This window comes from Bos taurus, chromosome 1 (genome assembly GCF_002263795.3).
Source record: "Bos taurus isolate L1 Dominette 01449 registration number 42190680 breed Hereford chromosome 1, ARS-UCD2.0, whole genome shotgun sequence".
NCBI classification, from domain to species: Eukaryota; Metazoa; Chordata; class Mammalia; order Artiodactyla; family Bovidae; genus Bos; species Bos taurus.
This window is the reverse complement of record NC_037328.1, coordinates 133,128,296-133,155,999: the sequence shown is the minus strand read 5'-3', so window position 1 is coordinate 133,155,999 and position 27,704 is coordinate 133,128,296. Positions and strand designations below refer to the sequence as shown.

Below are 27,704 nucleotides of genomic sequence, written 5' to 3'. Positions count from 1 at the left end.
CTTGTAAAAGAATGAAACTAGACCACTTTCTAACACCATACACAAAAATAAACTCAAAATGGATTAAAGATCTAAACGTAAGACCAGAAACTATAAAACTCCTAGAGGAGAACATAGGCAAAACACTCTCCGACATACATCACAGCAGGATCCTCTATGACCCACCTCCCAGAATATTGGAAATAAAAGCAAAAATAAACAAATGGGACCTAATTAACCTTAAAAGCTTCTGCACATCAAAGGAAACTATTAGCAAGGTGAAAAGACAGCCTTCAGAATGGGAGAAAATAATAGCAAATGAAGCAACCGACAAACAACTAATCTCAAAAATACATAAGCAACTCCTACAGCTCAACTCCAGAAAAATAAATGACCCAATCAAAAAATGGGCCAAAGAACTAAATAGACATTTCTCCAAAGAAGACATACAGATGGCTAACAAACACATGAAAAGATGCTCAACATCACTCATTATCAGAGAAATGCAAATCAAAACCACTATGAGGTACCATTTCACACCAGTCAGAATGGCTGCGATCCAAAAGTCTACAAATAATAAATGCTGGAGAGGGTGTGGAGAAAAGGGAACCCTCTTACATTGTTGGTGGGAATGCAAACTAGTACAGCCACTATGGAGAACAGTGTGGAGATTCCTTAAAAAACTGAAAATAGAACTGCCTTATGATCCAGCAATCCCACTGCTGGGCATACACACTGAGGAAACCAGAAGGGAAAGAGACACGTGTACCCCAATGTTCATCACAGCACTGTTTATAATAGCCAGGACATGGAAGCAACCTAGATGCCCATCAGCAGATGAATGGATAAGAAAGCTGTGGTACATATACACAATGGAGTATTACTCAGCCATTCAAAAGAATACATTTGAATCAGTTCTAATGAGGTGGATGAAACTGGAGCCTATTATACAGAGTGAAGTAAGCCAGAAGGAAAAACATAAATACAGTATACTAAAGCATATATATGGAATTTAGAAAGATGGTAACAATAACCCGGTGTACGAGACAGCAAAAGAGACACTGATGTATAGAAAAGTCTTATGGACTCTGTGGGAGAGGGAGAGGGTGGGAAGATTTGGGAGAATGGCATTGAAACATGTAAAATATCATGTAAGAAATGAGTTGCCAGTCCAGGTTCGATGCACGATACTGGATGCTTGGGGCTAGTGCACTGGGACGACCCAGAGGGATGGTATGGGGAGGGAGGAGGGAGGAGGGTTCAGGATGGGGAGCACATGTATACCTGTGGTGGATTCATTTTGATATTTGGCAAAACTAATACAATTATGTAAAGTTTAAAAAAAAAAAAAAAAGATATTTCATGCAAATAAAAATGAAAAGAAACTTGTAGTAGCAATACTATCAGGCAAAATAGACCTGAAAGCAAAGACGTTACAGTTGACACAACAGAAATACAAAGGATCATAAAAGATTACTACAAACAATTATTTGCCAACAAAATGAACAGCCTAGAAGAAATGGGTAGTTCCCAGAAACATGCAACTTTCCAAAAGTGAATCAGGAAAAATAGAAAATCTGAACAGACAGATGACCAATAATGAAACAGAATTAGAAATTTTAAAAAGCCTCCCAACAAACAAGCCCAGGACCAGACAACAGGTAAATTCAACAAACTTAAGGAAGAGTTAATACCTATCCTTCTCAAACTATTCCAAAAAATTGAAGAGGAAGGAACTATTCTAAATTCATTCTCTGAAGCCAGCATTATGCTGATATCAAAACCAGATAAAGACACTACAAAAAAATTACAGGCCATTATAATGCAAAAATTCTAAACAACATATTAGACGGATATCAACAGTATAGTAAAAGAACCATTCACCATTACCAAGTGTATTCCACAGATGCAAGGATGGTTCTATATACATAAATAAATCAACATGATATATTACATTAACAAAGTAAAGAAAAACCACATGATCATTTGAATGAATGCAGAAAAATGTTTGACAAAATGCAATATCCATTTTTTATAAAAACTCTCAATAAAGTGGGTATACAGGAAACATGTATCAACATAATAAGAGCTGTGTATGACAAACCAGTGGCTCAGAAAATACTTAAACAATGAAAAGCCAAATGCTTTTCCTTTAAGATCAGGAACAAGGAAAAGTGTCTACTATTGACATTTTATTCAAAATAGTATCAGAAGTCCTAGTGACGGCAGTCACACAAGAAAGAGAAATAAAAGGTATCCACATTGTAAACGAAGTAGTAAAACTGTTCCTATTTGCAGATGACATGAAATAAAGTCCCTCTTATGTGGTCAATTAATATACAACCATTCACTGGAATGGGTGAATTTAACTCAGATGACCATTATATCTACTACTGTGGGCAAGAATCCCTTAGAAGAACTGGAGTAGCCCTCATAGTCAACAGAAGACTCCGAAATGCAGTTCTTGGGTGCAGTCTCAAAAATGACAAAATGATCTGTTCGTTTCCAAGGCAAACCATTCCATATCATGGTAATCCAAGTCTGTGCCCTGACCAGTAATGCTGACAAGCTGAAGTTGAGTGGTTCTATGAAGACCTACAAGACCTTCTAGAACTAACATCCAAAAAAGATGTCCTTTTCATTACACGGGACTGGAATGCAAAAGTAGGAACTCAAGAGATACCTGGAGTAACAGGCAAATTTGGCCTTGGAGTACAAAAAGAAGCAGGGCAAAGGCTAACAGCGTTTTGCCAAGAGAATGCACTGGTCATAGCAAACACCCTCTTCCAACAAAACAAGAGGAGACTCTACACATGGACATCACCTGATGGTCAATACTAAAATCAGATTGATTATATTCTTTGCAACCAAAGATGGAGAAGCTCTATACAGTCAGCAAACACAAGACCAGGAGCTGACTGTGGCTCGGATCATGAACTCCTTATTGCCAAATTCAGACTTAAATTGAAGAAAGTAGGGAAAACCACTAGACCATTCAGGTATGACCTAAATCAAATCCCTTATGATTATACAGTGGAAATGACAAATAGATTCAAGGGATTAAATCTGATAGAATGCCTGAAGAACCATGGATGGAGGCTCGTGACATTGTACAGGAGGCAGTGATCAAGACCATCCCCAAGAAAAAGTAATGCAAAAAGGCAAAATGGTTGTCTGGGGAGGCCTTACAAATAGCTGAGAAAAGAAGGTAAAGGCAAAGGAGAAAAGGAAAGATATACCCATTTGAATGCAGCATTTCATGAATAGCCAGGAGAGATAAGAAAGCCTTCTTCAGTGATCAATGCAAAGAAATAGAGAAAAATAATAGAATGGGAAAGACTAGAGATCTCTTCAAGAAAATTAGACCTAGGGAACATTTCACGCAAAGATCGGCACAATAAAGGACAGAAACAGTATGGACCTAACAGAAGCAGAAGCTATGAGGAAGAGGAGGCAAGAATACACAGAAGAACTGTACCAAAAAGATCTTCACGACCCAGATAATCACGATGGTATGATCACTCACCTAGAGCCAGACATCCTGGAATGTGAAGTCAAGTGGGCCTTAGGAAGCATAACTAGGAACAAAGCTAGTGGAGGTGATGGAATTCCAGCTGAGCTATTTCAAATCCTGAAAGATGATGCTGTGAAAGTGCTGCACTCAATACGCCAGCAAATCGGGAAAACTCAGCAGTGGCCACAGGACTGGAAAAGGTCAGTTGCCATCCAATCCTAAAGAAAGGCAGTGGAAAAGAATATTCAAGCACATTTTCAAGCAAAAAAACACAATGTTCAAGCACAATTGCACTCATCTCACACACTACCAAGGGAATGCTCAAAATTCTCCAATCCAGGCTTCAACAGTATGTGAACTGTGAACTTCCAGACATTCAAGCTGGATTTAGAAAAGGCAGAGGAACCAGAGATCAAACTGCCAACATCCACTGGATCATCGAAAAAGCACAAGAGTTCCAGTAAAACATCTGCTTCTGCTTTATTGATGATACCAAAGCCTTTGATTATGTGCATCACAACAGACTGTGGAAAATTCTTCAAGAGGTGCGAATACCAGACCACCTTACCTGCCTCCTGAGAAATCTGTATGCAGGTTAAGAAGCAACAGTTAGAATTGGACATGGAACAACAGACTGGTTCCAAATCAGGCAAGAAGTACATCATGGCTGTATGTTGTCACCCTGCTTATTTAACTTATATGCAGAGTACATCATGCGAAATGCTGGGCTGGATGAACCACAAGCTGGAATCAAGATTGCTGGGAGAAACATCAATAACCTCAGATACGCAGATGACACCACCCTTACAGCAGAAAGTGAAGAACTAAAGAGCCTCTTGATGAAAATGAAAGAGGAAAGTGAAAAAGTTGGCTTAAAACTCACCATTCAGAAAACTAAGATCATGCCATCTGGTCCCATCCTTTAATGGCAAATAGATGGAGAAACAATGGGACTTTGTTTTGGGGAGCTCCAAAATCATTGCAGATGGTGACTGAAGCCATGAAATGAAAAGATGCTTGCTCCTTGGAAGAAAAGCTATGACTAACCCAGACAGCATATTAAAAAGCAGAGACATTACTTTGCCAACAAAGGTCCATCTAGTCAAGGCTATGGTTTTTCCAGTAGTCATGTATGGATGTGAGAGTTGGACTGTAAAGAATGCTGAGTGCTGAAGAACTGACACTTCTGTGATGTTGGAGAAGACTCTTGAGAATCCCTTGGACTGCACGGAGATCCAGCCAGTCGATCCTAAAGGAAATCAGTCCTGAATATTCATTGGAAGAACTGATGCTGAAGCTGAAACTCCAATACTTGGCCACCTGATGCGAAGAACTGACTCATTGGAAAAGACCCTGATGCTGGGAAGGATTGAAGGCAGGAGGAAAAGGGGGACAACAGAGGGTGAGATGGTTGGATGGCATCAGTGACTCGCTGTACATGAGTTTAAGCAAGCTCCAGGACTTGATGATGGACAGGGAAGCCTGGCATGCTGCAGTCTGTGGGGTTCAGAGTCGTACACGACTGAGCGACTGAACTGAATGTACACAATGGAGCCAAGAATATACAACGGGTAAAAGACCGTGTCTTCAATTAATGATACTGGGACACTTGACAGCTTCATGCAAAAGAATGAAACTGGATCACTCTCTATGCCATATACAAAATAGAAACTCAAATAAGATTGAAGACTTAAATGTGAGATCTGAAACCATAAAAAAAAAAAAACTCCTAGAAGAAAACATTGGCTGTATACTCTTTAAAATTAGACTTAGTAGTATTTTTTTTAATCTGTCTCCTCAGGCAAGGGCAGGGAAAATAAAAATAGATAAGACTATATCAGTTTTAAAGGTTTTACACAGCAAAGGAAACCATCAACAAACATAAAGGCAATTTACTGAATAGGAAGAAATACTTGTAGATGATTTATCTGATAAAAGATTAATATCTAAAATATTTTTTAAAAAAACTTACATAACTCAGTATCAAAAAATCCAACCTGATTTTAAAATGAGCAAAAAGCCTGAACAAACGCTTTTTCAAGAAAGACATAGAGATAGCCAACAGACACATAAAATGGCGTTGAGCATCACTAATCATCAGTGTAGTGCAAATAGACCACAGTGAGCTGTCCTCACACCTCTCAGAAGGACTGTTATCAAACAAACAGCGAATGACAAGTGTTGGCAAGGATGTGGAGGAAAGGGGACCCTTATGCTGGTGAGAATGTAAAGTGGTGCAACCACCATGGAACAGTCTAGACGTTCCTCAAAAATTTAAAAATAGAACTGCTATATGATCCAGTAATTTCACTTCTGGGTGTTTACCCAAAGAAAATAAAAATGTTATTTTTAAAAGATAGGTGCTCTCCAACATTCACTGCAGCATTATTCACAATACCCAACATATGGAAGTAACCTAAGTATTCATCAATAGGTAAGTGGATAAAGGTGATGTCACACACACACACACACACACACACACACACACACAATGGAATTTTACTTAGTCATAAAAAAAGAAGGAAAGCTTGACATTTGAAACAACAGGAATGGACTCTAAGGGTATTATGCTCAGTGAAATAGGTCTGACAGAGAAAGACAAATACTATATGATTTCATTTATATGTGGAATTTAAAAATCAAACAAACCAAACAGAACACCAATAGAACACAGTAGAGGTCACCAGAGGGTAAATGGGTGGTTGGGTGAAATAGATGAAGGGAATTAAGAGGTACAGACTTCCAGGTATAAAATAAATAAGCCACAGGGGTGTAATATATAGCATAGGGAATATAGTCAATAATATAGTAATAACTTTGGTAACAAATGGTTACTAGACTTATTGTGACCAATTCATAATGTATCCAAATGTCAAATCTCTATGGTGTACACCTGAAATTAATATAATATTACATGTCAACTATGCTTCAGTTTTTTAAAAGGAAGGAAAAAAGCTAGATTTGAGGGTAGTTGTCTCAGTTGCAGGTCTTAAAAGTTGGGTTCACAACATGGGATTCAAACTCTTTGCTCCTTGGGGAAAAGCTCTGGATTTCCAGTTTCTCCAAATTGTGGGTCAGTGTGCTGGGGTTTACAGCAAGATTGTATCTTAGCATCTCCTATCCACTAAATATGAGTTTTTTCTCATTTTTTTCCAATAATATAGTCACTCAAAGAAGTCACTCAGCTAGTTTTTAGGGTTTTTTCAGAAGAAATTGGTCCATATGTAGCTATATAGGTGTGTCCATGGGAGAAGGCAAATTCCTATTTGACCATCTTGAACCAGAACTCTGAAACCAGTCTCTTGAAGATATCTGAACTCCCTTGTTGGTTAAGCATTATATGAAATCAAGCTAAATCTCTCTCACAGAATGGATAGATAAATAAAATGTGGTGTATGTATACACACACAATGGAATCTTATTCAGCCTTCAAAAAAGGAGGAAATCCTGTCATTTGCAACATGGATTAACCTGGAGGATATTATGCTAAGTGGAATAAGCCAGGCACAGGAAGTCAAATAGTACATGATCTCTTCTATGGGAATCAAAAAAAAAAAGTCAGACTTAATAGAAGCAGAAAGTAGAATGGTGGTTACCAGGGGCAGGGGGTGTGAGGCAAAAAGAAAATGCTGACCCAATGTACAAAGTTGCAGTTATACAGGATGAATAAATCTAGAGATCGAATGTACAATATAATCACTATACATGTAATATTGTTTTAAATGCTGAAAATTCACTTAAGAGGGTAGATTTCAGGTACTCTACATCCCTACTATCCTGCAAAATAGTAATATTGTGGGGAGATGCTATGTTAAGTAGCTTTACTGTAGTCATTGTTTCACTGTCTATATCACATTATTTTGTTATATACCTTAAATACATACAATTTTTACTTTAAATATGTTTTTTTTTTTTTAATTTTTTAAGTAAAATTAACCACAGTAAGATGGAGAAGGAAATGGCAACCCACTCCAGTATTCTTGCCTGGAGAATCCCAGGGATGGGGGAGCCTGGTGGGCTGCCGTCTATGGGGTCACACAGAATCGGACATGACTGAAGCAACTTAGCAGCAGCAGCAGTAGCAACCACAGTAAGAAAGTAAAAAGAAACACAGGATTAATTTTACTTACATCTCTTATTTAATACCATATATCTAAAATATTTTTCCAATATGTAATCAGTTTAAAACTATTGATAAGATGTTTTACTGTTTTTTTCTTACAAAGTCTTCAGAATCTGTATTTGCACTTAAAGACCTCCCAGGGATTTTCCTGGTGGTCCAGTGGCTAAGATTCTGCACTCCCAATGCAGGGGGACCGGGTTCAGTCCCTGGTCAGAGAACTAGATCCCACATGCTGCAACTAATATCCAGCACAGCCAAATAAATAAACAAAAATTAACAGAAAACAAATTTATAAAAAAAAAAAAAGACATCTCAAATTGGGTTATCCACATATGGCTAGTGGTCACCATATTGGACCATGCTGATTTGAATAACAAGAATTCCAGAAATAGAGTGGATAAGGGGAAAGAGAAGCAGAGAAGAAACAAAACAATTTTAAGAAAATGTCCAAGAATTTAAGAATACTAGTTTCCAAACTGAGGAGGCTCTTAGCCCAGCAAAAGTGAATTTGGTCCAGACCAAGGCACTTCATCAGTTTTATTTTAAAACACCAGGAACTCAGAAACCTCTGTAGGCAACAAACAGGTTGCAGTCAAAGATCAGTGGCTTTAGACTTCTCAGCAACAGTGGATAAATCGAGGACAATGAGTCAGTGCCTGTAAAATTCTGAAGGAAAGAACCATCAAGCCATAACTGTATAAATACCAACCACATTAGGGGGTAGATAAAGGGTATTTTCAATGATCTAACATCCAAAAAATGTACCTGCTATGCTCCCTTGTTTAGGAAGATACTGAAGAATGTGTTATACCAAACAAGGAAGCAAACCAAGAATGAGGAAAATGTGAGATATAAGAAACAGGAGAAAGGTGAAGGGAATCCCTAGGGTGAAACTGTAAATCAGGCCTAGAGATCAACCAGCCCAGATTGGAGTAGGTCAGAGGGAACTGAAAATGATTTCAAGGAAATGAAATTGCTAGAATACCCAATGGGGCTGATTATGGACATAGAAAACTGGCAGAAGCCTTTGAATTAGTTGAATTAGTAGCATGTACTATATCCCAAAACTAAACAAATAAAAGAGATAAAAGGAAAATGTAAAGTTATAAACTCTGAATGTTGAGTAATTTGTCTATGCTGAGGTTAGAAAGGGCATGTGGGTAAGGTGGAATGAGTAGCAAAAGAACTGAAACCTCATCTTTCATAGTGCAAAATTAAACCACAGTCCTTAAATCAGAAATGCAAGAAAGGAACAATATAGACATCTTAACTGAAATGTAAAGATAAAAAACAAAATAAGCAAGTGTTGAAAATGCCTGGATCTGGGGAAGACAAAATTTAAGAAGATGACTGCCATTGTTTCTAATAAATTTTGTAAAACTATGTCTAAGTCCAAAGTATACCCATATATAACTTTTAAAAGAAGCAAACAGTAATAAATCTGAGTGAATAAAAGAGCTTTAACAGGCCATTGCTAATGAGTATCCTTACCTCCTAGCATTGAGTACTGGTTCCGCTGTATGGATGTGGATGGGGATGGAGTGCTCTCCATGTACGAGCTGGAATACTTCTACGAGGAGCAGTGTGAACGGATGGAAGCCATGGGCATTGAGCCCTTGCCATTCCATGATTTGTTGTGCCAGATGCTTGACCTGGTAAAGCCAGCCAGTGATGGTAAGACTGAATAAAGAGCCAAGTTGCATTGTCCATCTACATAACAGAGTGGGGGTTGTAATCCTGGATTGTTCTAAATTATTTAACTTCCCAGTCTTCCATACAGGCTTTCTAAATACAGAAATATTTAAGTTTCTCCTTTATTGTTGGCATAGAACTAACAATTAATGGCAAATTTAGAAAGCAGATTAGTGGTAGCCAGTTGGGGAGGATTGCAGAGGGGAGGGGAGTGAGCCTGTTTGACGGGTACAGAGTTTCCTTTGGGGGTGAAGGAAATGCTACGGAATGTTATAGTGGTGATGCTTGTGCAACAGTGTGAATGTGTGAAAAACCATTAGAATGGTTAAAGTGGTGAATTTTATGTGAACTTTACCTCAAAAAACATCAAATTTTTATAATCAAGTAAGCATATCCATATATCCTTTTAAACTTCAGTAAAAGTTTTTTTTTCACTTCGAAAAAAGCCTTTGAAATTTACCAGATTTGTTCTTACACAGGCAAAATAACTCTACGAGACCTGAAGAGATGCAGAATGGCTCACATCTTTTATGACACTTTCTTTAATCTGGAGAAATACTTAGACCATGAACAGAGAGATCCCTTTGCGGTCCAGAAGGTACCAGTATAGTTTTAACTTCTGTTTGAGGGATGCAATATCAGGGGTTCTATGCTTCAGATAAAAGTGGCCTCTGTCTGCAGGAATTCTGGTATTTAAAAAAGCTAACATTTAAAATATTTCATAACATACTGAAAAGAAAGAATAAAGGACTCAGAGCCCATCTCTTCCCACAGCTAATCTTCAAGTGTAGGTAATAACCTGCATCTGCCTTTCATTGAATGAACTATGTGCTTTGTGTACTTCCATATACATAGAAACTGGTTACAGAAAATTTTGAAATAATTGTCTTTCTCACTTTCAACACTACATCAATAGATACATCTCTATTACAGAGTATACACTGGGCTTGATTTAACTGTACCATTCAATTTCAGGATGGCATGGTAATGAAAACTAGATGCCCTCAAAGATAGACAACCTTCAGATAAATGTAACACTTTTTCAAGCAGTAACGATGACTGTATATGACATCAGTTTGAAGTCATTCTACAGCTGAAGAGCCGTGAAATGCCTTCCCCATACACAAAAACCTGTGGACTCTCAGAAAACCCAAATCCAGGAAAAAAACAAACAAAAAGCAGAATATCACCACTTCTCCTTCTATTCCCCTGTTTAAAGAGTAAAAACTATATTGATGGAAAAGAACTGATTGAGTACATACAGTACAGGAAACTTCCTCAGTCTTTTATCTTCCATATGTTGCATAACTGTTTGACCTAAATATTAATAGTTAAGAATACAAGGACCAGCTTCTAAAAACAAATACTCTGCACCAGAACTTGGAGCATATCAAGGTACATTATCACTAGCCTAAAGTCAGTATTATATTTCATTGAGTTTAAAATGTCCCATTATTTTATATACCTTTAAGCAAGAAAAAGCAATTATAAATCTAAGATGCATAGCAATTTCAGACATGTTTAAAAGATGGGGTGAAGTTCTTCAAATGGATTACAGTAATTAACACATTATGTAGTCAGTATTAAGGTACTTACGTTCTTTTAGCATTACTAACTTTACATCCTAGGGCATTGTTAACCCAATTTCATTATGGAAAAACATCATTTTACCTAGAACATAGAATCTAAGATGCAGTCTGTATTGTAGAAGGAAAAGAAAATATATACTTTCTTCCCCCTTCGTTTTTTTATTTGTATTACAAATTTTACTTTAAATTTTCCTCTTTTTTCTGAGAGGTAGTAATTATCAACATTGTGATCTTCAAAGGATGCTGTTAGTAAGTGCTCAGTAAATTCCAGGTACTGTGTTGAAGAGACACTGGGGGTTATATAGAGATGACTCAGTGTATAAAAAGAACGGGTGTATAGAGATGACAAAGACAGGAGAACAAAAGGTGGCAGCCCAGCCCACATAGTACAGTGAAGGAAATGACTAGGGGAGAAGGGCTGCTTCTCAGAAGGTAACTCAGATGGCAGGGTATCCAAGCTGGCTGTGAAGGAAGCAATAAAAATTCACTAGAGGAAGGGATGGTATATTTCAGGTTAAGTTTAAGCCGCTCAGTTGTGTCTGACTCTTTGTGACCCCATGGACTGTAGCCTCTGTCCATGGAATTCTCCAGGCAAGAATAGTGAACCGGTATATGGCTGATTCAAGTTGAGGTTTGACAGAAAACAACAAAATTCTGTAAAGCAATTATCCTTCAATTAAAAAATAAATTGAAAAAAAAAAAAGAATACTGGAATAGGTTGCCATTTCTTTCTCCAGAGGATTTTCCCAACCCAGAGGTCGAACCCAGGTCGCCTGCATTGCAGGCAGATTCATTACCATGTGAGCCACCAGGGAAGCCACATTTCAGGTGGGCATATGCAAACCACAGGTCACTCCAGATCGCTGCTTTGCCAAGTGCGAGAGGAGAAGGGGCTAGAGAAAAGTCTCTGATTATAAGGCTGAAGAATCTAGACCCAAACAGTCCAGCTAATGAAGAGTACTTAATAATTTTGTGATTCAAGGTGTAGATTCAGTTTAGGAGTGTGACTTTAGTACCTCTTTAATGTTTAGAGCTTCCCTGATAGCTCAGTTGGTAAAGAATCAGCCTGTAATGCAGGAAACCCCAATTCAATTCCTGGGTTGGGAAGATCCACTGGAGAAGAGATAGGCTACCCACTCCAGTATTCTTGGACTTCCCTGGTGGCTCAGCTGGTAAAGAATCCACCTGCAATGTGGGAGACCTGGGTTCAATCTCTGGGTTGGGAAGATCCCATGGAGAAGAGAAAGGCTACCCATTCCAGTATTCTTGCCTGGAGAATTCCATGAACTGTATAGTCCATGGGGTCAAATAAAACATTTTTCACATAGGTTTTTTCAGGATGTAAAAATTTGTGATGACCTATCTCCAATTTTTGTTTTTGATTCTGTTTCCTGTGGCCATCCCCTTCCCAATCAGGATGTTGAGAATGACAGTCCTGAGCCCTCCGACTGGGACAGGTTTGCTGCTGAAGAGTATGAGACCCTTGTAGCAGAGGAGTCTGCCCAAGCACAGTTCCAGGAAGGGTGAGTAAGTTTCCCTGTGTCTTTTTTAACAGGGGTAACCACATTAGGATCACCTTTAAAAAAATCAAGATTTTTGTCATATCATAAAAATGAGTGATTTTAACCCAATTTTAGTTGAGTGAATATTCCTCCGGCAGTATTCTCTTCCCTTCACTGATTTTATGAAAAGTCTTCTCATGTGCCATTTCCTTTAAAGAAGTTGTACCTTTTACTGAAAATGGAGATCACTGTGCAGTCATACTGCTCTGTTAGGGATGTTAGTAAGCCCTATAAACACAGGAGAACTGAAGCTCTTTTAAATAATAAAGACCATTATGATCATCAAAACAAACCTTTATCAGACATGGTTTTGTGCATTCAACTCTGAAGAAGAAGTTAACTTCTACTAAGGGACCATGGTAAGAAATTAAATTATCCAAGACTTTTACTACTTAGAACATTTAGTAACTGTACTTTGTTGGCTGTTTTCACCTTCTAGTGATTTCTTTAGCAGTTCCTTTATAGTCACTGTTTCTGTAAGGCTCTCAATCAATCCTCATTTATTAATGTAATACTTTTTTGAATAGGCAGTATACTCACTTAATATTCAAATTAAAGAATAGTAAGTTTCCTGCTACTCAGTTCTCCCCAGAAACAACCACTGTTATCACTTCATGTGCCTTTCCAAGGATGCTCCATCCTGTTCCTCCCATTCTCACACTCTCTCGTTATACATATGTGTATAAAAGCAAATACACATATACATTTTTTTCTTTTTTTCTCTTACACATATGGTAGCATACTATTTGGTTCTCCACTTTTTCCACACTTTTTATACAGTTTCTGTTACATAAGATAAGTTCTGGAAACCTGCTGTACAACACAGTATCTATAGTTAAAATATGGTATTGTGTGGTTTAAAATAAGAAGATAGATCTTATGTTAAGTGTTCCTACAAAAGAAAAAAAAAAAGAACACAAGGAAATGTCTGGAAGTAATGGATATATTTAGTGCCTTGGCTGTAGTGATGATATGACAGATATATGCATATTCCAAAATCATCAAGATATATTCACTAAATGTGTCCAGTTTTTTGTATCAAACTTCAATAAATCTAAAAACAGTAACAACAAAGCTTGGGAGAACAGCATGGTGAACTAAATACTTGTATTTTATGATCATTGAGGTATAAATGAGGCAGCATAAATATCTGGGGATCCTTGAGTGTATGAAAAAATTAGTAAAAGAAGAACTGAAGATTGGAAGAAAAACAAATCAATAAATTGGAGATTATTCCATAAATATATTCAGTGAATGTGCTAAGTTTTTTATAACTGCATAATATTCCACTGTATAGTTACACCATTATCTTATATTCCTCTATTCACAGACATTATAGTGAAAATAGTGAAATATTAAGAGATATAAGGTTACAGTGAATAATCTTTTATATATGTCATTTTATACATCTGTGGGATAAATTTCTAGGGTGTAGCTAACAGATAGGGCTTCCCAGGTGGCACAGTGGTAAAGAATCTTCCTGCCAGTACAGGAGACACAAGAGATGCGGGTTAGATTCCTGGGTTGGGAAGATCTCATGGAGTAGGAAATGGCAACCCGCTCCAGTGTTCTTGCCTGGAAACTTACATGAACAGTGGAGCCTGGCAGGCTACAATCCATGGGGTCGCAAAGAGTGTGACACAACTGAGCACACACACACACACACAGCAAACAGATAGCAAACTTACAAATACATAGGATTTTGGAGAAGCCAATATGAAATGACACAGATACCCAGACTTAGCAATGGTGGGGAGCCATATCACCCGTAGGCCTAAAAGGACCAGGAGATGACAACATCATCAAAACCCAAAGGAGCAGCTCTATTCACAGGCATGACTTAATTCTTTGTCAGTGAGCTTCATTAGTTAGGAACTGGGGTAAGTACTGATCTTATGAAGCAATATCACTTCTGTCAAGAACATGTGCAGATGTTTATAATAGTGAAACCTAAAGACAATCTAGGTAATAAGATTAATAAAATTATCATACATATACACAGTTCAATCCCATTTAACCATTAAAAAATCATTTTGTGGGTGTATAATTATTGACCATCAATAAAAAAATAGGAATATGAAAAAAGGCCTTAAAAGATCTAGTGAAACAGAAAAGAACAAAATAAAGTTATCAGAAAGAAAATTAGGTATATGTAAGGAAAACAAAAGGGATCTAACTTATACATACTAGACAATAGAACAAATGAAGTAGAAAAAAAATTCAAAGATAATAAAAAGTTTTTTTGAAATAAAAGAAGACCTGAGTCTGAAAGGTCAGAAGTCACACTGTATGTTAATGATTGGCCCCACAAATGTGTGGTGAAGTTAACAGAATTCAAAGATTATTTGGGGGACTTTTCAGCTTTTTAAAAATGTACGTCACCAGGTAAGAGGGGAAAAAATATCAACCTTGCCTCACAGACTGCCACAGGAAAAATGAATACCGGAAAAGATCATGAAGCAATATTTATCTCTCCCTCAGAGAAAGAAATTCTATACCCCAAAGTTTTATACTAACCCAAGATGACATTCAAGCATGAGAACACAAATGGGAATTTTCTAAAAACTGAAAGGAATAAAGCACCCATGAGCTCTTGTTTAAAAAGGGCATAATCATAAAACAGAGATGAGCCAAAATAAGGATCCCAGAAATGGAGCGACCATGGTGGAAAAGAAATAACAATGAGTGTTCAGTCCATTTAAACATAAAGGATAGGGTCAGAACATAGCATTCTGGAAAAAATAATATAACTCAAAGTGGGATGTACAGTGGAGGAAGAAACGTGTGTAAGTTTCGCTAGCAGGTCCTCAATGGCTCCCCTCTAAAGCTAGTAAGTCAAGTTGAGGTTTAAGACTATTAATTAAAGTAAACACTTGAAAAACCAAAGCCAATCTCTAAATATTCTAATTCAATCAGAAAACGTGTGCACAAAAAAGAAAAACACACACCATGCAGCATAAAGATGACAGAACTAAAATAAATACTTTTTGATCAGTGAACGTAAGTGAAACAAACTCACTTATAAAAATAAAACAATTCCATTATAGAATGGTAACAAAAGCTGAATTTAAAAAGATTAAACAATGACCTCCCTGGTGGTCCAGTGGTTAACACTCCACAATCCCAGTGCCAGGGGCCTGGGTTCAATTCCTGGTCTGGGAACTAGATCCTGCATGCTGCAACTAAGACCCACTGTGCCACAACTGAAAATAAAAAAGATCCTGCAACTACAGATCCCACGTGTTGCAACTAAGACCCATAGCAGCCAAATAGACTTTAAAAAAAAAAAAAAAAACAACCACCCCCAAAAAGCTGTCCTGATAACATCAAATTTTTGGAGCAGAAACTCCAAAAGGAAAGAAAAGGAGAACTTGAAACCTGTTAGTTGCATCCATAGGAAATTATTCCCTGAAAATATTTTTGTGGTGTATTGTCCAGAGACTATTTACAAAATATATATTAGGCCACAAACAAAACTTCAGTAGACTTCCCAAAAGTATTACAATAATATAGAGTAGCTTCTCATTTCAAGGTGGTAAACAAAGCATCCTGTAGTTTTCAGTCTCTCATGCCATATAAAAATAAGAAATACAGAGTATCACCTGAAGTAAGAAGTGAAGCTTTCAGTGGACTAACAGGACAGCAGATGGAATCAGATTGAAGAGGGAGCCAGAGCTTAGGTTCTCTGCCAGAAGATGAGAAAGATAATTGCCACAGATAAGGGAGCAGTACTTAAAGATGATCCATACCTTAATATGACTGAAAACAAGAGCAAAAGGGAGGTTCAATCCAGGTAGGTTGAACCCTATACATCCCATCCTACTCTTAAAGGAAAGACAAAAGCAGTAAAAATGGAATCTTGGAGCAGCATGGCCCCATTCAGTTCAGCCACTCAGTCGTGTCCAACCCTTTTCAACCCCAGGGACTGCAGCATGCAAGGCTTCCCTGTCCATCACCAACTCCCAGAGCTTGCTCAAACTCATGTCCATTGAGTTGGTGATGCCATCCAACCATCTCATCCTCTATTGTCCCCTTCTCCTCCTGCCTTCAATCTTTCCCAGCATCAGGGTCTTTTCCAGTGAGTCTTCTCATCAGGTGGCCAAAGTATTGGAGTTTCAGCTTTAGCATCATTCCTTCCAAAGAAATCCCAAGGCTGATCTCCTTTAGAATGGACTGGTTGGATCTCCTTGCAGTCCAAGAGACTCTCAAGAGTCTTCTCCAACACCACAGTTCAAAAGCATCAATTCTTTGGTGCTCAGCTTTCTTTATGGTCCAACTCTCACATCCATACATGACCACTGGAAAAATCATAGCTTTGACTGTACACACCTTTGTTGGCAAAGTAATGTCTCTGCTTTTCAATATGCTGTCTAGGTTGGTTATAGCTTTTCTTCCAAGAAGCAAGCGTCTTTTAATTTCATGGCTGCAGTCACCATCTGCAGTAATTTTGGAGCCCAAGAAAATAAAGTCTGTCACTGTCTCCATTGTTTCCCCATCCATCTATTTGCCATGAAGTGATGGGACCGGATGCCATGATCTTCATTTTTTGAATGTTGAGTTTTAAGCCAATTTTTTCACTCTCCTCTTTTACTTTCATCAAGAGACTCTTTAGTTCCTCTTGGCTTTCTGCCATAAGAGTGGTGTCATCTGCATATCTGAGGTTATTGATATTTCTCCTGGACACATCTGAAAAGCACGTCAAGGCTGTATATTGTCACCCTGTTTATTTAACTTATATGCAGAGTAAATCATGCAAAATACCAGGCTGAAGCACAAGCTGGAATCAAGATTGCCAGAAGTATCAATAACCTCAGACATGCATGGACCATCCATCCCCCTGTTCTCATTTAAAGTGCCAGCAGGTCCACACTGCTCTCTCCTGAGCAGCCAGTGCAGGGCCAACAGTACACGGTAAAGGAGACAAATATCAACCAACAAAATACTCAGCAAATGAAAGAACTTTTAACCCTGGACTCATTACAGCAATCAGAACTAGACATCAAGATGGGTATATTTACTATTTGCTTTTATTGGCTCTACTGTGTGGCATGCAGGATCTTAGTTCCCCAGCCAGGGATCAAACTCATGCCCCCTGCAGTGGAAGCTCAGAGTCTCAACTACTAGACCACCAGAGAAGTCTGTCTATTTTTAGACAGATAAAATTTTAAATGAAAGAAAACACAATCATTGGGTGATGTGATAACAGAATGGACACATCTGAAAAAATTTTTATCTATAATATTGATTGTAATACAGGAGTAAGAAATTCCTGTAGAAACCAGTAGAAATAATAGCCAGATAATTCCCAGAATTTTAGCTATTAAAACAAATAAAAATATAAACAGAAACAGAAGTCAGCTAATTTTTTCTGGCCAGGTAATAAATATTTTAGGCTTTGCAATCTCTGTCACAATTACTTGGCTCTGCCACTGTGTTGGGAAAGTAGCCCTAATATGTAAGCAAATGAATGTGGCTGTGTTCCAATAAAATTTTTAACAGACACTAAGATACTAAGTTCAGATCATTTTAACGTCATGAAGTATTCTTTGATTTTTTTTTTTTTTTAATTTAAAAAGGTAAAACAATTCATGGGCTATTATACCAAAACAGGTGGTGAGACAGATTTGGACCACAGATTGCAGTTTCCCAATTCCTGTACTAGAGTGAAATCTCAGTACATAAAAAGATAGAACTGGAAAGCTACTAGAGAGAAAAAAAAAATGCCCATAATATAAACACAAAAAGAAACAGCATTTATTTAAAAACAACTTTGAACCTTGAATTCTGTTCCTATTTAAATGCAAAGGATAGATGAAGACATTTTTAGACATCAAGAGATGCAAAAATGTTTACCACCCACAGACAAACTTTGAAAGAAATATTAAAGGGTTTTCTTCAGCAACAAGGTAAATATATCCTAGAGGAATAGTGGGATATAAGCAACAACAAAATTAGCAAAATTTATCCTTAGAATTCGGAGAAGGCAATGGCACCCCACTCCAGTACTCTTGCTTGGAAAATCCCATGGACGGAGGAACCTGTTAGGCTGCAATCCATTGGGTCGCTAAGAGTCGGACACGACCGAGCGACTTCACTTTCACTTTTCACTTTCATGCATTGGAGAAGGAAATGACAACCCACTCCAGTGTTCTTGCCTGGAGAACCCCAGGGACGGGGGAGCCTGGTGAGCTGCCGTCTATGGGGTCGCACAGAGTCGGACACGACTAAAGTGACTTAGCATAGCATAGCATCCTTAGAATTTTTATAGATACCATTAACAGATAGTAAAAGGTCAGGGTGAATCTTTATTAAAGTGGAGAATACAGACACTGATAAATTTATATTTTTATAATGATAACTATAGAGTTAAAATGTCTTAAATTTTTTAAGGAAAATCACTAAAAGTAAATATTAAATGGAAAACTTTCTAATCATTTTCAGAAAAAGACAGTAGACTGTTTAACTGGAAAATCTGTATATAGAAAACTCAGTCTACTAAAAGACAAGTGTGTTTAACCAGTATTCTTTTGGTAAGAAGTGACTTTAACTCACATTGGCATAAAGGGAAAGCAAAGCCTTAGCAAAAAAGAAATTGTGGGCTTAAAGAACTGAAAAGTCCGGAGCTAGTACTGACTTCAGAGACTTAGATTGTCTCTCTTTAATCTCTTAGGTAATGCTTTTCTTTCATTCTTTCACTCTTCAGCAAATTTTTAGTATGTGGTGGCAAAATGATAGCTTTACATTCAAATAAAAGAGCAAGTCCCTTTCCCACCAGATTCTACAAAAGCCCAGGACTTGTTTGGCTGTAATTGGCTTATTTTGGGTCTAGTCCCTGAACCAGCTCTAGAAGGAGTCAGACCTAGAAATTAGCTTGGACAGAAGTTCAAGTTCATCCAAACCACATGTTTTCTCAAGGAAAATTTGGGAAATTTGAACATGACGGTCAAAAAAGGGGAAACGCATGCTGGTAAAGGAATAGCAGATGTTCACTACAGTATAAAGGAGACAAAAAGACAAAGACAGTACAAAATAAATAGACAAAATAAGTCCAGATATAGTATGAATCACAAAACTCAGAAGGGATTAAAAATCCAACTGTACACTATTCTTTAGATTCATACCTAACGCAGAGGCAACAGTCAAATAAACAGTAAATAAGAGGAAATCAGGTACAGTAATGTTTATGAGACAAGTAGAATTGAAAGCTTTAAAAGAAACATCAGTATTTCAGCAGTTGGCCGTGAAAACAAGTCACCAACTTTAAGCAATACAAAAAGCAAATCTGATAGAAATACAAAAGAAAACTTGACAATCCCATAGTCATATAAAACCCAACAAATCAAATAGGACAAAAAATTCATAATATAGAATTAGTAAACATTCATAGGGGTACTCAAAAATAGATTTGATACCCGACAAATATGGAGCCATCACAATACAGTGCCTACTTATTAAGGCATGAAGAATATCACATTTTTAAAAACTACTAACATATAGGCCATATTTGTTACTTATGAAATTAGCAACAACAACAAAAACACACATATCTGGAAAGTTAAAAAAAACATTTTGAAAAATTAAATATATCTTAAAATAACTGTTAAGCTACAGAGAAGATCAAAAAACCAATTACAGGGTTTTTTTTAGAACCAGGCAATAAAAGCATTATATTTATTAAGATATGTAGGATATAAACACGGGAAAAGTTGTAATCTGTAGAAAGAAATAAATTAGGCTGTCATCTCAATATGCATGAAAAAGGATGACAAAATAGACCCAAATAAAGTACATGAAAAGAAGTTAAACAACTGTATTTCAAACAAAAAATAAATCTATTAATTTATACATACACAACCAGAAAGCATACTGTGCCAAGCACTATTCTAAATATTTTAATTCATTTTAATCGCAAAACTCATATCTTGTAGATGCTTTATCCCTGTTTTACAGATATTAAAACTGAAATACAGATTAACTTGTCAAATCTACCAACATGTATAAAAGAATACATCAAAAGAATACATCATAAGTAAGTTGATTTTATCCCAAAAGTGCAAGTGGTTCAACTTTACAAAATCTGTCATTAACAGATTAAAGGAGAAAGAAAAGAAAAGAAAATATAGACTGATTCTTTGAAGGCATGTGATAAAATATATTTTCTAATTTGGAGAAAATGAAACTAAGCAAACTTAAAAAGAACACCTCCTTAATGGGTAAAGGGTATTAATCCCATACCCCAGAAATAACTAGCTAAAAATATAATAGGGAGGAAATCCTATTTGTGATAGCAACAAAAAAAGTTACTTGAAAATATATATGACAAAAATATAAAATTTCACTAAAAATTACAAAGATCATTCTCCATGTTAAAATTGTATATAATCCCCCCAAATATGTTATAGAACTTGATCAACTAATTCTGAAACTCATATTGAACAATAAATACAAAAGAACTAAAGTGAGTTCTGAAAAGAATCAAAGGTATGGTAGGGCACAGGGGATGCATAATCCAAAGCTATAGTAATTAAACTCCGTATAGGATCCATGCCAAAACTGAAGACTTATGCAAACCAATGTAGTATATGACACTGTGTCAAGAAGTCTAGTCAGTAAAATGTTGACTCTCTGCAGACTGAAAAAAGTACATATTAAGCTAATACCTGCATGTAAATAAATACTTTAAATGCAAAAAAATGATGGGAGAAATTTATAAGGGAATTATAGATTTGAGTATATTTTAAAAGTGACAAATCCTATATCACAATCAAAAGGCATAGGGTTGAATCATCAATAATGTTCTTTCATTATTGGAATCTTCAAAATCAATAGTTAAGAACATGACTATTAACCAATTCTAAAACATCAAAAGATAGAAATTTCACCAGGAAATAACAATGAAAATTCCCACTTCACCAGAAGGTAAAATGTAGTAGCCAGATATAACTATTTTAAATGCTATTTTTACCTAACAACAGCCTCAAAATACATAAAACAAAAATTGTCAAACAATTCAACAATTAATAGTTTAAGATTTCAACACTTCTTTTACAGTAGTTGATGCTAGTAAGAGACAATCACTAAAGACACAGAAGACTTGAACAACACAGTGTATTTGATCTAACCAGCATATGTACTCTACAAAACAGTAGCAAAATATACATTTTTCTCAAATGCACATGGAACTTCTTCAGGAAAGACCATATGTTAGGTGAAAAAAAAAGATTCAATAAATTCAAATAAAGTATGTTGTCTGATCATAATAGGATAAAATTACAGATTAATAACAGAAGGAAATCTAGGAACCCCAAAATGTTTAGAGATTAAATAACACATTTCTAAAGACACATGGGTCAAAGGAGATACTGCAGGGAAATTTGATGTTGTCCTGAAACAAATGAAAATAAAAGATGATATGAAAATCCATGTGTGGGGTGCAATTAAAGCAGTGCTTAAAGGAATATTTATGACCCAGAAAGTTCTAACATCAGTAAGATAAGCTTCCATCTTAAGCTAACAAGTAAGAACCAATCAGACCCAAAATAAGTAGGAAGAAGGCTATAATAAAGATCAGAGTAGAAATCCATGAAATAGAAAATAGGAAAATACTATGAAAGAATTTATGAAATCAAAAGTTGGTTCTTTAAAAATATTTTAAAATAGAAAGCTTTAGATAAAGAGAGAAAGGAATACATTAAAATCAGGATAAAGGAGGATACATCACTATAGATATACTTATAAAGGAGTATTATGAACAGCTTAATCTCAGTAAGTTTCACATCTTAGATGACATGGGACAAAATCATCTAAAAACTCAAATTACCAAAATCAACTCAAATAAATTTAATTATATCTATTAAAAAAAGAAAACAGCTCAAGAAGAAATGGAAAATCAGGATAGGCCATATCAAGACACTAAATAAGTTATTAAGTTCTCCCCAAAAGAAAAGTCTAGGTCCAAATGGTTCATACATTTAAAGGAAAAAAATAATACCAATCTTTCATTAATATTTTCAGAAAATAATAGGAGGGGACACTTCAAAACTAATTTTAGAAAGCTGGTATTACCCTGATACCAAAGCCAGACAAAGATACCAATATCCCTTATGAAATCAATATAAAACTTTTTACAAAATATTAAAAGTATCAAATCCAGCAACATATAAAAAAGATTATACACTATAAGTAGGTTTACCCCAGGAATGGAAGGCCATCTTAACATCTGAAAATCTACTAATATAATAAACCATATTAATACAACACAGGACAAAAAGCACATGATCATTTCCATAGACACAAAAAAGCCATTTGACAAAATCCAACATCCATTCAAAATATCTCTTACCCAAGTAAGGATAGAAAGGAACTTTTTTAACCTGATAGAAGACATCTATAATTACATTATTTACATTATACTTATGGCGAAAAACTGAATGCCTTCCCATTAAGATCCAGAGCAAGGAAAATAGGCTTCTGTTCCTCCCCATTTCTAATCAACATTGTAATGAGGGTCCTATCCTGTGCATTAAGACAAGGAAAAAAAAAAAACATTAAAAGTATTCAGACTGCAAAGAAAGAAGTAATCTATCCCTAGGTTATATATACTTTAAGTAGAAAATATGAAGAAATCTGCATAAAAGCTACCAGAACTAATAAATTCATTAGCAAGGTCTCAGCTTCCCTGGTGGCTCAGATGGTAAAGAATTTGCCTGAAATGTGGGAGACATGGGTTCGATCCCTGGGTCGGGAAGATCCCCTGGAGAAGGGAATGGCAACCAATCCCAGTATTCTTGCCTGGAGAATTCCAAGGACAGAGGAGCCTGGTGGGCTACAGTCCATGAGGTCACAAAGAGTCGGACATGGCTGAGCAACTAACACTTTCATTTTTCTTCAGAATACAAAATCAGAATATAAAAGTCAGTTGTATTTCCATGTACTAGTAATGAACAATCAAATAGAGAAATACAAATAAAAATAATTATTCACAACAGCATCAAAAAGAAAAATACTTAGGAATAAATATAACAAAAGAACACACTTTTATATATGTATAATAAATGTAACAAAAGAACACACAAATATAACAAAAGAACATACTTGCACACTGAAAACTGCAAAATAGTGTTGAGAAAAATTAAGGAAGATTCAAATAATAATAGAAAGCTCAGTATTTTTAAAATGTCAGTTCTCCCCAAATTGATCTAAAGATTTAATCCACTCCCTATCAAAATCCCTACAGGCTTTCGTTAAAACTGGCAAACTGATCCTAAAATTTATATGGAAATGCAAAATACCTAGAATAGCCAAACACTTTTTTTTTTTAGCTTTATTTTTTTTTCTTTTTTTTTTTAATTTTATTTTTAAACTTTACATAATTGTATTAGTTTTGCCAAATATCAAAATGAATCCGCCACAGGTATACATGTGTTCCCCATCCTGAACCCTCCTCCCTCCTCCCTCCCCATACCATCCCTCTGGGTCGTCCCAGTGCACTAGCAAACACTTTTTTAAAAGAACGAAGTTGAAGAACTTAGGCTACCTGATTTCAAAACTTATTAGAAAGCAAACAACCATCAAGGCACTGTAGAATTGATAAGTATGTGTGTGTTAGTCACTCAGTCACGTTCAATTCTTTGTGACCTCCACGGACTGTAGCCCACCAGGCTCCTCTGTGGAATTCTCCAGGCAAGAATACTGGAGTCTATAGCCATTCCCTTCTCCAGGGGATCTTCCCAACCCAGGGATCAAACCTGGATCTCCTCCTGCATTGCAGGCAGTTTCTTTACCATCTAAGCCATGAGGGAAGTCCCAGAATTGGTAAGTATGCACAACCAATGAAACACTCTAGAAATAGATGCTCATACATACGACCAATTAATTTTCAACCAAAGGAGAAAGGGTAGTCTTTTCAGAAATGAACCTGAAATAATTGGACGTCCTTCTGCAAAAAAAAAAAAAAGAAAGAAAACCTCAATCCATATCTCACACCATATACTTTTGTATACTTATTTTTATAAGTATCTCAGATTCCCTGGTTGTCTACTGAGATCCTTCGAGCTGCACAGTGCAGCCAAAATAATAATAATAATCTCAATAAATATAAGAGTTGAAATCCTAAAGTTTTTAGAATAAAACACAGGAGAAAATCTTTGTGACCCTGAGTTATGCAAGAGCAATAAAATATTGATACATTGGACTTCTTTCAAAATTAAAAAGTATTGCTCTTTAAAGACACCACTAAGAAAATGAAAAAGACACATTGGGGGGAAATATTTCCGAAACATCCTGTTAAGGACTCCATCCAGAATATATAAAGAACTTACGACTCACTAATAAAAAAGGCAACCTAATTTTTTAAATGGACAAAAATTTGGTTAAACAATAACTACATTAGAGGTTCCAACAGCAAATAGATACATGAAAAGATGCTCTATATCACTAGTCATTAGGAAAATGTAAATTAAAACCACAATGAGATACATTCACAGCCACTAGAACAACTAAAACCACCAGTTGGCAATGCTGTGAAGAAGCTGGAACCCTCATATATTGGATTGATGTGTATGTAAAATTATGTAGCCTCTTTGGAAATGTTTGGCGGTTTCTTAAAAAGTTGAACAAACATTTGTCATATGAATCAGCAATTCCACTCCTAGGAATCTACCCAAGAAAAATGTTCACCCAAAGACTTGTACATGAATGTTTATAGCCGCACTATTCATAGTAGCCCCAAAGTGAAAATAATCCAGATACCACTAAACTGGTAGATTAATAACCAAAATACAGTATATCCATATAATGGAATGCTCTTCAGCAATAGAATGAACTATTGACTAACACAACATGGATGAATTGTAAGTGAAGTGGAAGAAGCTAGACAAAAATATATTCCAATCTTGTATGATTCCATTTATGGAAAATTCTAGAAAATGCATTCTAATCTATAATGACAGCAAATCAATGGTTACCTTGGTAAGGCAAAAGTAATTACAAAGGGGCAAGAGGAAACTTTCATGGGAGGGAGGGATATTTTCATGATCTCGATATGATGTTTTATAGATGTAAACAAAAGTCAGAACTTACTAATCGTACACTTTAAGCAATTTATTCTGTCAGTTATACCTCAATAAACAAAAGAACTATTAATACATGCAGCAACACAGATGAATCCAAAAAAATATCATTTTACATGAAAGAAGCCAGACACCAAAGACTACGTAATTCCATTATATGAAATTTCTAGAAAAGGCAAAATTATAGAGCCATGAAACAGATCAGTGGCTGCCTAGGTTCCAGGAAAAAGTAGAAAATGAATACAAACAAGCACAGGGAGAGGAGGGGCAGATGGAGAGATGAAAGTGTTCTAAATTTAAATTGTGGTAATGATTGCACAATTGTAAAAATTTACTGTGTGTCCTCTCAGTCACTTCAGTCATGTCCAACTTTTTGCGACCCCATGGACTGTAGCCTGCCAGGCTTCTCTGTCTGTGGGATTCTCCAGGCAAGAACACTGCAGTGAGTTCCACTTAAGATGAGTGAATTCTGTGATATGTAAACTAAACTGAAAATTTTTGTAAAAAGCAAGCACCGAAAAAAGTTGAGATTAACTGGCAGGAATTTTTTAAAAGACAATATTAATTCAATAAATGTTTGCATTCCTTCTATACACTAAGCATTATTGGATATTGATGAACGCAGGATCCCTGCCTTAGCAGGAGAAACAGACAGATGCAATTAAAGTGTCTCTACTGCTCTCTCACAGAAGCAACACACTGTAGTTAACAGATATTGCTGGTAGAAACAAAGTGGCCCAACCTCCCTGGAAATTAATTTGACAATATGCTGCAGAAGCCTGAATTCATACCCTTTAACTCCCAATCCTGGGCATCTACTGTAAATAATCAGAAGTTTAGATAGAACTCTTCTAACTAAATTGTAAAATTAAAAAATTCAAAACAACACAAATGTACAATAATAGAATAGTTAAGTAAGTCATGGTATTAATATCTGTGTCATATTATGCAGACATCTAAACTACGTGTTGCACAAAAACATAACACGGAAAAATCAAGTTTACAAAATTGTGATATAATCCCAGTATTACAAATGTATATCTATATATACATGAGCTAAATAGTAAGACTCCAAAATATTAAGTGATTAACTCTGAGCTGTAGAATTGCAAGTAATTTGGCTTTTTATTCTGTTCTGTAATTTATAATGTTTGTATAATGAACATGTACTATTTTAATAAATAGGAAAAGTTATTTTTCTCCTTTATATGCTTACGTAGGTAATATGTATTAACTACAGAAGAGTAGAAATAAAGATAAAAATCTTCACCTAAAATCGACCATCCAGAGATAGCCTGACATCATTTAGGAGTATGCTTCTAGATACTTCTTTGCAAATATTAATAGATAAGTAATTTGTTTTACAAAAATGGAATTTGATATAACATACTGTTTTGTAACCTGCTTTAGAGGAAGGAGAAAAGAGATAGCAGATCTAAACACTTAGAAGTTTGTTAGTCTAAAGAGACAAGAAAATGATGGCAGCTAAAGAGAATTATTATGTGTCAAGTAAAAAAAATTTTTGAGCTGTGGTAGTGCTCAAAGAAGGTCCCAGTGTGTGTGTGGAGGGGAGACAGAGGAGAAAAAGGGATGCAGACAGAAATACAGGTGAGGAGGGGTCACGAGAGGAGATGCAGAGACCAGCTGTAGTGAAATTCAACCGGTGCATATGAGAGGCTTCTGCTGGACACCCCTCTTCTCATGTTATGGGAGATAAGATAAGGCCTGCACAGAGCCCATGTGGGTGATGAGGTCTCAGGGAGAGAGGGGAAGCCTTAACAGCCGCAGCCTGTAGAGCAAGCACTGGAATGTCACCACAAGAAACGAAAGGCCTGTTTACAGTTGTTAATAACTGACTGACACAGTTCAAAAGCAAGGCCAGATCCAGAATTCCAAGGGTATGTTGGGCTTCATCTCAAAAGGAATTACAAATAAGTCAGGGTGAGTTTGTCAAACAGAAATTACCAGAATCGACTATTAGAAAGGGAGGAAGAACGGCAGTACCATGGAAAGAGCCACACAGATCTGATTCTGTCTTCTTACTCACCAGCTGGGCAGGTTATCTGACTCCTTGCAGCTCAGTTTCAACTACCTTCCAAGGTGATTGTAAGAATCAAAGAGAATATAACTCTATAAACACCTGCCACATAGTACTGATATAAATATGTGACAAAG

The 27,704-nt window shown here is 36.3% G+C and overlaps 1 protein-coding gene and 1 long non-coding RNA gene across 7 annotated transcripts in view; one reads left to right on the top strand and one right to left on the bottom strand.

The window, feature by feature from the left end:
* The window catches only part of LOC132345898 (uncharacterized), a 96,509-nt gene extending 87,393 nt beyond the window's left edge, over positions 1-9,116 (bottom strand). For both annotated transcript variants that reach the window (XR_009495470.1, XR_009495471.1), the window contains exon 1: positions 3,506-9,116. This is a non-coding gene — a long non-coding RNA (uncharacterized lncRNA). The remainder of the gene's footprint in view (positions 1-3,505) is intronic.
* Positions 1-27,704, top strand: part of PPP2R3A (protein phosphatase 2 regulatory subunit B''alpha) — a 233,030-nt gene that overhangs the window by 194,002 nt on the left and 11,324 nt on the right. For all 5 annotated transcript variants that reach the window (XM_024996316.2, XM_024996309.2, XM_059889121.1 and 2 more), the window contains 3 exons: positions 9,115-9,290; positions 9,788-9,906; positions 12,314-12,420. In XM_024996316.2, the coding sequence (XP_024852084.1) occupies positions 9,115-9,290; positions 9,788-9,906; positions 12,314-12,420 (402 nt within the window). The remainder of the gene's footprint in view (positions 1-9,114; positions 9,291-9,787; positions 9,907-12,313; positions 12,421-27,704) is intronic.